Consider the following 15,666-nt stretch of genomic DNA (forward strand, 5'->3'; position numbering starts at 1 on the left):
TAAACTCAACCATTTACGTAAGGTTGCAAAAATCTGACATTTTCTGTCCAAAAATGATGCAGAAAAATTCATCCATGCTTTTGTTACATCTAGGTTAAACTACTGCAATGCACTACTTTCCGGCAACCCGGATAAAGCACTAAATAAACTTCAGTTAGTGCTAAATACGGCTGCTAGAATCCTGACTAGAACCAAAAAATGTGATCATATTGCTCCAGCGCTAGCCTCCCTACATTGGCTTTCTGTTAAGGCAAGGGCTGATTTCAAGGTTTTACTGCTAACCTACAATGTATTTGTTAATGGGATTTATCTGTTAATTGAATGATTCCATCCTGAAACCATATAATTGTATGGAACTCATTAGAATGTATGAAATTATAATCAATAAATGTGTAGTTCTAGTCAGAATTATGGTAAAACAATATAGCTAATGTTGGTCTTTATGGTATTTTAAAGACGGACTGTCTGAGCAGAATTCGGCGCCGACCTGACTTGGGAGAGAACGGGGAGTACGGCTCAAGGTCTCCCTAATCTCTGTCGGCTGGGTAGTGAGACAGTGTGTGCGTATGTTTGGGTGAATGTGTGTGTGTGAGAAGTTGGTATAAAATTAATTGTTTTGTATTCTTGACTTTAGAACGTTCTCTGAATAAACTGCGCTAACCTTTTGCATAAGCCGAATCTTTGCCTAATTATTATTATACCCATGGTCTTACAAACCTCGGGGATTGGTCAGAGCTATTGATTGTAAGTTATTATCATTCGGATAGAAAGTTCACGTGACAGCATTACATGGGCTTGCTCCTACCAATCTTTCCGATTTGGTTGTGCAATACATACCTACACGTACACACAGTCACACACAGTCACAAGACGCAGGCCTCCTAATTGTCCCTAGAATTTCTAAGCAAACAGATGGATGCAGGGCTTTCTCCTATAGAGCTCCATTTTTATGGAATGGTCTGCCTACCCATGTGAGAGACGCAGACTCGGTCTCAACCTTTAAGTCTTTATTGAAGATTCATCTCTTCAATGGGTCATATGATTGAGTGTAGTCTGGCCCAGGAGTGTGAAGGTGAACGGAAAGGCACTGGAGCAACAAACCGCCCTTGGCTGTCTCTGCTTGGCCGGTTCCCCGCTCTCCACTGGGATTCTCTGCCTCTAACCCTATTACAGGGGCTGAGTCACTGGCTTACTGGTGCTCTTCCATGCCGTCCCTAGGAGGGGTGTGTCACTTGAGTGGGTTGAGTCACTGATGTGATCTTCCTGTCTGGGTTGGCGCCCCCCCTTGGGTTGTGCCATGGCGGAGTTCTTTGTGGGCTATACTCAGCCTTTTCTCAGGATGGTAAGTTGGTGGTTGAAGATATCCCTCTAGTGGTGTGGGGGCTGTGCTTTGGCAAAGTAGGTGGGGTTATATCCTGCCTGTTTGGCCCTGTCCTGGGGTATCATTGGATGGGGACGCAGTGTCTCCTGACCCCTCCTGTCTCAGCCTCCAGTATTTATGCTGCAGTACTTTGTGTCGGAGGCTGGGTCAGGCTGTTATATCTGGATTTCTCCTGTATTATCCAGTGTCCTGTGTGAATTTAAGTATGCTCTCTCTAATTCTCTCCTTCTCTCTGGAAGAACCTGAGCCCTACGACCATGCCTCAGGACTACTTGGCACGATGACTCCTTGTTGTCCCCAGTCCACCTGGGCGTGCTGCTGCTCCAGTTTCAACTGTTCTGCCTGTGGCCATGGAAACCTGACCTGTTCACTGTGATTACTATTATTTGACCATCCTGGTCATTTATGAACATTTGAACATCTTGGCCATGTTCTGTTATAATCTCCACCCAGCACAGCCAGAAGAGGACTGGCCACCCCACATAGCCTGGTTCCTCTCTAGGTTTCTTCATGGGGTTTGGCCTTTCTAGGGAGTTTTTCCTAGCCACCGTGCTTCTACACCTGCATTGCTTGCTGTTTGGGGTTTTAGGCTGAGTTTCTGTACAGCACTTTGAGATATCAGCTTATGTAAGAAGGGCTATATAAAGAAATTTGATTTGGACAGCAGGAAGCTTGGCCCCAGGGAGGTATTTTACGAACATATACTTAGGAATATTAAAACACTTCAGTTTCTTTTTCCAAATCACGAGTATCATGTGATCCGCTTGTCAACTGTCAATTTACAGATACGGCACACCCCTAGTCGGCACACCCCTAGTAAATATGGTATTGGCACTGACCCTTTATATAGCTTCCTTACTTTATTGTTCTTATTTTTTCTATTACTCTTTTGTTCTACTTTACTTTTTAATAGTACTACTGTATTGTTGGGAAAGAGCAAGCAAGACATTTCACTGTACTAGTGCACGTAAAAATAAAAGTTATGAATGTGTACATTTTCGTGAATATCAGTACAAAGGCATGTCCTTTGGATACATTTTCACTGTATTTCTGTATGAAATTTTTGCACTTGTATCCAAATGAATTACTCAGAAATGAAATTGAAATGGAGATAGAGGAAAATACTTGCGTGGACATTTTGTTTTCTTTTGATATGAAATAACCTAAAGTTGATGTGAAATCATTGGAGGCATACTTACACCCTTTGGTCAATAGAATCCCATGGATTACTTGATTTCGGTTTAAGGGAGACCCTTTCTTCTCACAAAGTAACCAGTTGGCCGTTTCATTGGTGATGGTGATGGTCACGCTAACAGCCGAGTCATTTATCTTGGTGTACTGCTCTTTGGGCACTGTGACGTTTTTCAACTTCCAGTAGATGTCCTCCGCTGTGGCTTTAGCAGCTTCGTAGAGCACACACGTGGCGGTGAATTCCTTCCCAATTTCCACCGATGGAGATTGTGGGATTATTGTTCCATAGGTGGTGATAGAACCTAGAGAAAACCCATACATCAAGTCAATGCTACTAGGAAATGCATGGTGAATTTTACACAGAGGGAAAAGTCCAACCCTAACCCTATTTGGAAACATATCACTAGGGTCAGTACAAAGCTCCGTATCATTAAAGCACAGCAACTTAAAGGAAGAAGACAGCTCATTCTAGGGTTAATGTGCAGCAGAGAGGTTGAAACAAAACATATCAGACTGTCTGTCGCTGTGGAAAAGAGCGCCTGTTAAGCAGCACTTAATAACAAAAATTGTTATTGAAATGTAGTGGTACACTTACTACAGGTGGGCCTACAGGCCAGCCATGCCAAGGACAGAAGCTGCAGCAAACTGTATGATGACTTGTCCATGATGCCTGAGGGAAGATTCACAAATTCAGACTCGCCAAGCCTAGCCTACATTTTATCGCAAACCATTTCCCACCCAATTAATTGATAGTGTTGGAGAGCAATTAAATTACTAGTGGAACTACATGTAGTTAGCTACGTTTTGCAGTAGCGTGGTGGTAGTTAAAGAGATACTTTGAGATCTACTACCCCAGTCAGATTAACATGTGGATACCATTTTTATGTCTCTCTGTCCAGCATGCAGAAGGTTAGAGGTCGTTTCACGAGCCCCTAACCAGGGTTAGCATAATGACTTGAAGTCTATGGGTATCTGCTAGCATATACCCATAGACATCCAGTCATTTCGTTAATGCTAGTTAGCAATTGCGCCAGCGCTAATTAGCAACTTCCTTGAAACCGCAAGCACAGACAAACATTTTATCCACGAGTTCATCTGACTCTGGGGAAGTAAAGGGACTCATTGCCAAAATCCTTCAGTATCCCTTTAAACGAAATAACATTTGCAGTGTTTTTTGCCAGGTAATGGTGTAGCTAAGTACAACAGAAAATATGGGTGAAGTAGGTATCAGACCTGCCAAATTCTAACTTGAAACATAGTTTTGGGATTTAATAAATTAAATTACAAATTCTGTTAACATCCGACTCCAGAGTGATCAGTCTTTCAATTTGTGGTCGATGACATTTCAGATTTAGACACCAAAATGTATCAAAGTAGTTTGGATGTAGTGATCTACTTTAAAAGATGCACTACGCCAAAATCACTCCGCCATTTCCTGGTTGTTAAAATTCAAATAGGTCACTGAATTTCAGTTTATGTGACAAAACAAGCACGTATAGTGTAGAGAATCACTTTACCATCTAAGCCACAGAAATATACTTTCAATAACACAAAACATTGCATTTTCAGCTGTTTGAAGCTAGTGTACAAAACTAAAAGACGCAAAAACAAAACTTAAGGACCGGATGTTTAGAAATAGCGCACATAGAACAGATATACCGGTTCTTAGGCTTGCTTTCAATGAGAATGACAGATCTATAACAAACAATTCTATGTGAATTTGATTTGTTCAGGTCGCTCAAAAAGTTGCATATTGCAGCTTTAAGTAAACTATATTTTTCTTAAGAGTAGCTTAACTTCTTAAAGTGTGAAGTAATTGGTAGCTTTCAGAGCAGCTTCCCCAACACTTAATTGCTGACTGAAGGTAGGTAGCTACAAAACTTTGTGAACATCTCATTTCCTCAAGGACAGTCCTCTTGCATGTAGGACTTTTTGTAGCTATGTGTCAGCAAAGCCAGTCATATCACCACAGAATATTATTATGCAGCTTATTTTCAAACTACAATAAATAAAGCTTTGGAGGAACACTGTCATAACACCATAGCTGCTACAGTTTGGTATGCACGATATATCGGAATCGGCCAAAAATAGCTAAAAATGCCAGCATCAGTTATCGGCCTGATGTCTATTTTAATGCCGATGTGGAAAACCGATGTCAAAGCTAACGTGCATACCTATATAACGTAGGTACATGGCCATGTAAAATGTTTGCGCTACACGTGCAACACAGCATTCCTAACCTCGCCCACAATGTCTGCATCGAGCAGTCAACAAGTCGAGCAGTCATTTGAAAGAGTAAAACAATTTCAGCGACACAACTCAAAAGGTGAAACCCATTAATGCCAAGATAATGGAATTCATTGCCCTCGACAATCAACCATTCTCTGTCGTGGGTGATGTTGGCTTTCGCAACTGGTCGAGCACCGGTACACACTACCAACTGCGCTATTTTTCAGATGTTGCCCTACCGGAGTTACACAGTAGTAGCGTCACTGCTATTAGCTTCACAACATACTATGGAACGCCGCTTGGGTCTTTGCGTGTCAAAAAAGATACACGTCAAAAAACACTAATTGACAATAACACTATTTGACGCATTAAATAAGCTTTTAATTTGACACGTCAAATAACAGTTCTATTATAGAATGTTGTGTGTTCTGAATTTGCGCATGCAAGCCAAGCGCCACCCCAACTCTCAGTAGCACTGTCGAAGCTGTACAAAGAAGTCTGCAAACAAGCCACAAATGATGTGGTTGAAATACCGTGTTCGACCGCAACTTCTGGGGTAGCTAGCTTTAGCTTTGTACCTAGCTAGCACCAATACAACTAGCCTGAAACAATGACTAGTAGAAACTGCAGTCATTTTCATTATACTTAGCAATCCTTGTGAGTAACTATTAGCTAGGTAGCCACTTGTTGTTCGCCTATTGAAATTGAACTTCAGTTCATGAAAATTAATAGCTAGGCAGCTGTTGCCCAAAACTAACGTTATAAAGCAGTCAGCTAGCTTCATCTGGCTAGTGATGCTCAACTGGACCATGTAATGTGTTGTGAAGCTAGCCACAATAAGGGTTAGGCACAATAGTGGAATTTGCTGTTTGCCTTCAAAATAAAAAGCACTTTCAACTCTTTGGAGGGAGTTGAAAGTCCGTGTTGCCCAGCAACAGCTCCAAAACATCACTGCTCTAGAGGAGATCTGCTTGGAGGAATGGGCCAAAATACCAGCAACAGTGTGTGAAAACCTTGAAGACTTACAGAAAACGTTTGACTTCTGTCATTGCCAACAAAGGGTATATAACAAAGTATTGAGATAAATAAGTATTTGGTCAATAACACAAGTTTTCCACCATAATTTGCAAAAAAATTCATTAAAAATCCTACAATGTGATCTTCTGGATTATTTTTCCTCATTTTGTCTGGTCATAGTTGAAGTGTACCTATGATGAAAATTACAGGCCTCTCATCTTTTTAAGTGGGAGAACTTGCACAATTGGTGGCTGACTAAATACTTTTTTGCCTCACTGTATATCTACTGAAACAGATTGTCATGTTGCTATGTTTTGGAGGAAGAACATTGCTTGCATTCATGAGACATTTATTTTTTTAATGACCAGCACTGTAGTTGGGCGAGACAACTTTACCAGCATTATAGCATATGCATCGATGAATCGTTGTGACATATGAAATACGAGTGATAGTGTAATCAATATGTAATAACTACGTAAAAAATGTATAAACACGTTAAATTATTATGTGATGTGAAGTCATATTCAGGTCCTGATTGGTCAACAAGCTTATTTGACACGTCTTTTTGACATGCAACGACCCAAGGGCGTTCCATAGAAGTCCTGGTTGAGAATGAAACAACTGAACAAATGAAACAGCACAGCAAGTAAGTGAAAGAAATAGGTTTTGATAATGTTTTACTGGAAATGGGGAAATACGTAAATGCCAACTGAAAACTTTTTGGTCAGTATGGTGTGTGTGTAACCTTTAACAAGGCAAGTCAGTTAATAACAAGTTCTGATTTACAATGACGGCCTACTACAGCCAAACACGGACGACGCTGGGCTAATTGTGCGCCGCCCTATGGGACTCTCAATCACGGCCAGATGTGATACAGCCTGGATTCGAACCGGGAACTGTAGTGACACTGCTGTGTCCACATATGTGTGTGTTTTAACTATTTAACTGTACTAGAATGCTTAAAAACATTATTTTTAAAATAAAATAAAAATCGAGAATCAGGTCTTTTGGCAAGGAAAATATCGGTATCGGCCAAAAATGTAATATCGGTGCTTCACTAACTACTGTAAAACAACAACAGCTGTGTAGCCTATTTGTGTTGTGTAATTCATTGGGTAGGCATGCACCCATATCACTGGCACATGGGTTCACCAGATTTTATTTTGTATTCAGTACTTTACCAATAAGTAGTCACTTAAATGTTTAGTTTTATGAGGGCCTCACTGACTACTCCCACTAGTAGGAATTATAGGAAATGGAACCAATGATAAAGCTACTACTAGAGAACTAAGTTAGTTATAAAACACAAAAACTATGCATTGCTAGTTATGTTATGAACAAACAGTAGCTAGCTAAGAAAGTCTGTTAAATGACTCAAATGTAAACATAGAGGCCTAGTTTGTGAAAGCGTGGCAATAACTTATTAACTTTTCATTATTCACAGATCTCCTTCTCTGATGACATGGCAGGCAGACCACTCCTGAAAACAAACTGCTCAGCAAAGGCTCTATTGAGAGATACCAGATTTTTTTTTAAAGCTCATTTACTTTGGCAGATAATGTCACCCATCTAAATAAATAAAAATATTTGTATAATTAACTAACTTCTGGTTTGTGTCAGTTTCATTGTTTGTTATGCTATAAATTGTTATTTTATGGTTGTAAGTGATCAAATGAACTAGAACATTTTATATTTTGCAATTCTGCGTTATTACTACTTTAGTAAGGATATACACTTTATTCAGCACTACTGCAGTTGCTAAATAATTCCAATAAACGGCAGCATAAGACCACAAATTAAATTTCAGAAGATTAGTTCTCTCCCTGAATTCACCACTCCCCTGCGCACTTTTTATGTCCCAGATTACTGTGAAGTAATATAATGATGATTCATGTTTATTATTAACTGTTTTTATGCTCATGTTTTGATATTATAATTAATTACTATAACTTATCAATAAGCCTGAACATTAATTCAGTCACCTCTGGTCGACAAAAATGTATTTTAAAATTCATCAACCAGCGTCGACCGGCTCTGCCTTCTGGAACAAGTAGCCAACTCAACAAGTTCCGCCAAAAAGCTTGTGGCGTCAGGGAACACTGCCTTCTGGAACAAGTAGCCAACTCAACAAGCTCCGCCAAAAAGCTTGTGGCGTCAGGGAACACAGCCTTCTGGAACAAGTAGCCAACTCAACAAGCTCCGCCAAAAAGCTTGTGGCGTCAGGGAACACTGCCTTCTGGAACAAGTAGCCAACTCAACAAGCTCCGCCAAAAAGCTTGTAGCGTCAGGGAACACTGTCTTCTGGAACAAGTAGCCAACTCAACAAGCTCCGCCAAAAAGCTTGTGGTGTCAGGGAACACTGCCTTCTGGAACAAGTAGCCAACTCAACAAGCTCCGCCAAAAAGCTTGTGGCGTCAGGGAACACTGTCTTCTGGAACAAGTAGCCAACTCAACAAGCTCCGCCAAAAAGCTTGTGGCGTCAGGGAACACTGCCTTCTGGAACAAGTAGCCAACTCAACAAGCTCCGCCAAAAAGCTTGTAGCGTCAGGGAACACTGTCTTCTGGAACAAGTAGCCAACTCAACAAGCTCCGCCAAAAAGCTTGTGGCGTCAGGGAACACTGCCTTCTTGCGAGGGTTGCATGATGCATTTATTGGCAGGCTTAAAGATGCACATTTCTTCTCTATTCCGAGGCGGTTTACTCTCAATAAGAGATATTAAGATGATTTTTTATAATGTTTGTGTACTAGGGTTGAGGTTAGCGCATTGGCTACTGAATATTTGGCCGGGGTTCAATACCTGCTATGGTCTCTATTTTCTTGCTCTGCCAAAAGCAACACAGGCCTAATACACAATATATAGCTAACTGTAAAGTAATGAGTGACCATTTTAGAAAAATATGAGACATATAGTCTTTGGTTGCATGCTATTTCATATGAATTATAGGGTTGCTTGTAACCTATAACTGATTCGTTGTGGTCTTATGCGGCAGTCTATGGGAAATATTTAGCAAGTCATTAATTCACATAAAGACATTGGTGAGGCAACTGAGAAAAAGTATATTTGTGATGTTAATTCCTTAGATCAGTCTCAAACCTGCCCCATAACAATTCCTGGACTTCCACAGAGGTTACTAGGTCACCCAGTTCAAACTATATTTGAAAAATAAAACATTAAATGTGGTTTGTTTATCAAGTCTTCTGCCGTGCAATAATAAATATTTAAAAAACTAACAACAAAAAACAGCAAAATGCTTAGACAGGTTTTGATTAACAAAATAATCAAAATGCTATTTAGTACTATATGGTATTTATTATGATAATATTATTACTAAAATATTTTCTAAAAGTATTATAGGCTACCCTACCCTAGAATTAGGGTTAAGGATAATAGGTTATATGTAGGGTTAAAGTTTCTGTATAGCACATTGTGACATCTGCTGATGTAAAAAGGGCTTTATAAATACATTTGATTGACTGTTAGGTTTAGGGTTTATAAGGCAAAAAAAAGAGTATGGTTTATAGCTCTCTTGCTCCTGCCTGTGGCTTTGTGTGTACTACATACCTCATTCGAGACACTTGCTCGGCTCATAATCGTTTACAACTCAGTGAATCTGCGCAGTATTCACTCCCTGACGCATTACCCAAAAGTAATTTCAAACAAAAAAATCGTTATAAAAAGGTTATTTCTTGATTAAAAAAATGCATTCTGGCTTTTTTAAATCTGCCACATCTTGAAAAAGAGGACAGGAACATACATTTTGTTTAGGTTTTACACCTTTTTCTGAAGAGAAATCTGGTTAACCATGACCAGAAAATGTTTAACGTCTGATGGGAATACCCCAGCCATCGGTAGTAATGCATATACACAGACAAACAATGAGCTCGCCAAGTAGCCGTAACCTTGTTAATAATAAGTTACCCGAGGTAAGCCTATTATTTTAACCAGGGCTGGTCTCATTGCCAACATACCTGGAAATGTAATTATGGGAAAGTGAGTTCGTGCCACCATAATCAATATAACTAGTAGGAGTTGGCACCACCCTAAAATAAGGCCTGTTATTTCGCGATTATTTAAAAACTACGGCAAACAGCTGGGCCAATAGGTAATATTATTTAACTGGGCTCCATGGCTGAAGCGATGAACCTAGTTTTTACAAGATTAAATGTCATGTGTCCAGCCTAAGACTATCTGCTGGCGCCGGCTATTGCCATGTAGTATTGAGAATCCCAATGAAACCAACAAAAAAATGTGACGAGCTGCTTCAAAAGAAAGACAATCTTATCTCGCTGTCTGACGCTTGCTATATAACGTTGCCTCCATCAGTGATAAAGAGCTATAAAATAAGTATTACTGATCATTTTAAATAGCTAGCTACTGTAGCTAGCACGGACATTTTGAGGAAAAACATTTGAATGATCAATTTCTAATTCCGGGAAACACAAACAAAACGGGAATGTCGTATTTGCAGTACCCCTAGTCGACTATATTCAACAAAACCAGGAAAACACGTCCATCACAGCCTGTTAAACAGGGCCCGACATGTTATGACTACAAAAACACTCACCTTTCATATCTTTACTTGTTGGGTTCATGTTTTCTAGCTAGTTAACGTTAGCTGCGTAAATACATGTAGATTTCACATCACTCAGCTTAAACTATAAAATTGCACGTCTGGGTCTGTCTTCTCTTTTCCAATTCCAGTATATTGCATAACCACGAGTTCCAATACTTCCCCTTGCAGTGCAAATAATACAACATATAAATTAGCTACAAACATAACGACTGATCTAAGTCTCTGTCTCTTTTGTCAACGACTTGTTTAGAGATCTGCGCAGAATTGCTGCTCTTTTGATTTGCCAGGAGAATCGTCTGTCACACAACTACTAACCAATCAAGACGCTAGATTGTTTCGCATGATCGTTTTCCAGTAAATCTACACCCACTTGCCCGAAATGCTCCATTGTGTGCCAGGCCATGACGGAGCTTGGTTTGAATGCTTTGTCTGCTGCTGAATCATTATGTACCTGACGCAACAAGCTCAACAACAAGCACTGTTTGATGCGTTGTTTAATAAATATCCGAACCAAAAACAGAGTAAGCTATGGAAAATGGTATAAATTAAGTGGGTTAATGGCAGGACAGTGCTACCCTGTCTCTCCTTCATGTGTGAACAAATGCCCTGTATGTTGAGGTGATGACTCACCTGACTAAATGTGACCTGCGACTGTCTATTCGGGCCTCCAACCACTAGACTGTAGCAGCTCACTGAGTTAAAGCCTTTGGGTATGAGCTTGCTTGCGGGAGCTAACACAAGTCTTCAGGTCTCAGGTAAGGACAGTTACCCGATTCTAGTAAGTATATTACACCAGTCACCAATGTCACACTATGTCACACTACCACAATGAATATGCTTGCTTTTAATTGTACAAAAAAAAATGCTCTCTGCCAGGATGTCTTTAAGAGAAAAGAGAAAAGGGGTGCAGTCAGAATAGTAATAATGTTGAATCTCAAATGTTTATGATGTTCAGGATAATTAAGTTGATCAAGCATAGACCAACTTCTGTTTCCTCTCCCTGACAACTGAAAAATATCAGAACGCAGCCAAAAATACAAATTTCATATTTTATTCATTTTTGCAAAACAGTCACATGACAGTCTCAATTTCAAAAGTGCATGAAAATCAAACAGTACACAGTGCATGCGTTGAATTCTAGAGTTTCCACCACCAAGTACAGTATAAATGTGTACAAATAGGATGCTGTTTATTTGCAAATGTTTGAAAAGTCAGGAGCAATTTACTGTGGCATACAGAGTCCCTTTTTAAGTTGAGTCATGTTGAGGTTTCACTACAGCCTGGGTTTTGTCTAACAGCTAATATATACAGTGGGGCAAAAAAAGTATTTAGTCAGCCACCAATTGTGCAAGTTCTCCCACTTAAAAAGATGAGAGGCCTGTAATTTTCATCATAGGTACACTTCAACTATGACAGACAAAATTAGATAAAAAAATCCAGAAAATCACATTGTAGGATTTTTAATGAATTTATTTGCAAATTATGGTGGAAAATACGTATTTGGTCAATAACAAAAGTTTATCTCAATACTTTGTTATATACCCTTTGTTGGCAATGACAGAGGTCAAACGTTTTCTGAAAGTCTTCACAAGGTTTTCACACACTGTTGCTGGTATTTTGGCCCATTCCTCCATGCAGATCTCCTCCAGAGCAGTGATGTTTTGGGGCTGTTGCTGGGCAACACGGACTTTCAACTCCCTCCAAGGATTTTCTATGGGGTTGAGATCTGGAGACTGGCTAGGCCACTCCAGGACCTTGAAATGCTTCTTACGAAGCCACTCCTTCGTTGCCCGGCGGTGTGTTTGGGATCATTGTCATACTGAAAGACCCAACCACGTTTCATCTTCAATGCCCTTGCTGATGGAAGGAGGTTTTCACTCAAAATCTCACGATACATGGCCCCATTCATTCTTTCCTTTACACGGATCAGTCGTCCTGGTCCCTTTGCAGAAAAACAGCCCCAAAGCATGATGTTTCCACCCCCATGCTTCACAGTAGGTATGGTGTTCTTTGGATGCAACTCAGCATTCTTTGTCCACAAAACAGAATGAGTTGAGTTTTTGTGTGAGATCTTGCGTGGAGCCCCAGATCGAGGGAGATTATCAGTGGACTTGTATGTCTTCCATTTCCTAATAATTGCTCCCACAGTTGATTTCTTCAAACCAAGCTGCTTACCTATTGCAGATTCAGTCTTCCCAGCCTGGTGCAGGTCTACAATTTTGTTTCTGGTGTCATTTGACAGCTCTTTGGTCTTGGCCTTGGCCATAGTGGAGTTTGGAGTGTGACTGTTTGAGGTTGTGGACAGGTGTCTTTTATACTGATAACAACTTCAAACAGGTGCCATTATCAAATCAAATCAAATTTTATTTGTCACATACACATGGTTAGCAGATGTTAATGCGAGTGTAGCGAAATGCTTGTGCTCCTAGTTCCGACAATGCAGCAATAACCAACAAGTAATCTAACTAACAATTCCAAAACTACTGTCTTATACACACAAGTGTAAGGGGATAAAGAATATGTACATAAAGATATATGAATGAGTGATGGTACAGAGCAGCATAGGCAAGATACAGTAGATGGTATCGAGTACAGTATATACATATGAGATGAGTATGTAAACAAAGTGGCATAGTTAAAGTGGCTAGTGATACATGTATTACATAAAGATGCAGTGGATGATATAGAGTACAGTATATACGTATACATATGAGATGAATAATGTAGGGTATGTAAACATTATATTAGGTAGCATTGTTTAAAGTGGCTAGTGATATATTTTACATTTCCCATCAATTCCCATTATTAAAGTGGCTGGAGTTGAGTCAGTGTGTTGGCAGCAGCCACTCAATGTTAGTGGTTGCTGTTTAAGTCTGATGGCCTTGAGATAGAAGCTGTTTTTCAGTCTCTCGGTCCCAGCTTTGATGCACCTGTACTGACCTCGCCTTCTGGATGATAGCGGGGTGAACAGGCAGTGGCTCGGGTGGTTGTTGTCCTTGATGATCTTTATGGCCTTCCTGTAACATCGGGTGGTGTAGGTGTCCTGGAGGGCAGGTAGTCTGCACCCGGTGATGCGTTGTGTGGACCTCACTACCCTCTGGAGAGCCTTACGGTTGTGGGCGGAGCAGTTGCCGTACCAGGCGGTGATACAGCCCGCCAGGATGCTCTCGATTGTGCATCTGTAGAAGTTTGTGAGTGCTTTTGGTGACAAGCCAAATTTCTTCAGCCTCCTGAGGTTGAAGAGGCGCTGCAGCGCCTTCTTCACGATGCTGTCTGTGTGGGTGGACCAATTCAGTTTGTCTGTGATGTGTATGCCGAGGAACTTAAAACTTACTACCCTTTCCACTACTGTTCCATCGATGTGGATAGGGGGGTGTTCCCTCTGCTGTTTCCTGAAGTCCACAATCATCTCCTTAGTTTTGTTGACGTTGAGTGTGAGGTTATTTTCCTGACACCACACTCCGAGGGCCCTCACCTCCTCCCTGTAGGCCGTCTCGTCGTTGTTGGTAATCAAGCCTACCACTGTTGTCGTCCGCAAACTTGATGATTGAGTTGGAGGCGTGCGTGGCCGCGCAGTCGTGGGTGAACAGGGAGTACAGGAGAGGGCTCAGAACGCACCCTTGTGGGGCCCCAGTGTTGAGGATCAGCGGGGTGGAGATGTTGTTGCCTACCCTCACCACCTGGGGGCGGCCCGTCAGAAAGTCCAGTACCCAGTTGCACAGGGCCGGGTCGAGACCCAGGGTCTCGAGCTTGATGACGAGCTTGGAGGGTACTATATATTAAATGCCGAGCAGTAGTCGATGAACAGCATTCTCACATAGGTATTCCTCTTGTCCAGATGGGTTAGGGCAGTGTGGTTGAGATTGCATCGTCTGTGGACCTATTTGGGCGGTAAGCAAATTGGAGTGGGTCTAGTGTGTCAGGTAGGGTGGAGGTGATATGGTCCTTGACTAGTCTCTCAAAGCACTTCATGATGACGGAAGTGAGTGCTACGGGGCGGTAGTCGTTTAGCTCAGTTACCTTAGCTTTCTTGGGAACAGGAACAATGGTGGCCCTCTTGAAGCATGTGGGAACAGCAGACTGGTTTAGGGATTGATTGAATATGTCCGTAAACACACCAGCCAGCTGGTCGGCGCATGCTCTGAGGGTGCGGCTGGGGATGCCGTCTGGGCCTGCAGCCTTGCGAGGGTTAACACGTTTAAATGTTTTACTCACCTCGGCTGCAGTGAAGGAGAGTCTGCATGTTTTCGTTGCAGGCCGTGTCAGTGGCACTGTATTGTCCTCAAAGCGGGTAAAAAAGTTATTTAGTCTGCCTGGGAGCAAGACATCCTGGTCCGTGACTGGGCTGGTTTTCTTTTTGTAGTCCGTGATTGACTGTAGACCCTGCCACATACCTCTTGTATCTGAGCTGTTGAATTGAGATTCTACTTTGTCTCTATACTGACGCTTAGCTTGTTTGATAGCCTTGCGGAGGGAATAGCTGCACTGTTTGTATTCGGTCATGTTTCCAGTCACCTTGCCCTGATTAAAAGCAGTTTCACGCGAATGCTACCATCAATCCACGGTTTCTGGTTAGGGAATGTTTTAATCGTTGCTATGGAAACAACATATTCAACGCACGTTCTAATGAACTCGCACACCGAATCAGCGTATTTGTCAATGTTGTTGTCTGACGCCATACGAAACACAATACGAAACATATCCCAGTCCACGTGATGGAAGCAGTCTTGGAGTGTGGAATCAGCTTGGTCGGACCAGCGTTGGACAGACCTCAGCGTGGGAGTTACAGGTCTGTGAGAGCCAGAAATCTTGCTTGTTTGTAGGTGACCAAATACTTATTTTCCACCATAATTTGCAAATAAATTCATTAAAAATCATACAATGTGATTTTCTGGATTTTTTTTCTTCTCATTTTGTCTGTCTTAGTTGAAGTGTACCTATGATGAAAATTACAGGCCTCTCTCATCTTTTTAAATGGGAGAACTTGCACAATTGGTAGCTGACTAAATACTTTTTTGCCCCACTGTACTATATATACAAAAGTTTGTGGACACTACTTCAAATGAGTGAATTCAGCTATTTCAGCCACACCCGTTACTGACAGGTGTATAAACTTGAGAACATAGCCACACAATCTCCATAGACAAACATTGGCAGTAGAATGGCCTTCCTGAGAACTCAGTGACTTTCAACGTGGCACCATATTAGGATGACACCTTTCCAACAAGTCAGTTCGTTAAATTTCTACCCTGCTAGAGCTGCCATTGTCAACT

At 41.2% G+C, this 15,666-nt stretch overlaps 1 protein-coding gene across 1 annotated transcript in view; it reads right to left on the reverse strand.

The window, feature by feature from the left end:
• LOC135544748 (interleukin-6 receptor subunit beta-like) overlaps positions 1-10,589 on the reverse strand; it is a 55,024-nt gene extending 44,435 nt beyond the window's left edge. The window contains exons 1-3 of the mRNA XM_064972611.1: positions 10,385-10,589; positions 3,168-3,242; positions 2,581-2,874 (exon numbers count right to left, since the gene is read on the reverse strand). Of these exons, the coding sequence (XP_064828683.1) occupies positions 2,581-2,874; positions 3,168-3,242; positions 10,385-10,412 (397 nt within the window). The 5' untranslated portion in view covers positions 10,413-10,589. The remainder of the gene's footprint in view (positions 1-2,580; positions 2,875-3,167; positions 3,243-10,384) is intronic.
• Between the last annotated feature and the right edge of the window lie 5,077 nt (positions 10,590-15,666).

The sequence above is a fragment of the Oncorhynchus masou genome, chromosome 8 (assembly GCF_036934945.1).
Source record: "Oncorhynchus masou masou isolate Uvic2021 chromosome 8, UVic_Omas_1.1, whole genome shotgun sequence".
In the NCBI taxonomy this organism is placed as follows: Eukaryota; Metazoa; Chordata; class Actinopteri; order Salmoniformes; family Salmonidae; genus Oncorhynchus; species Oncorhynchus masou.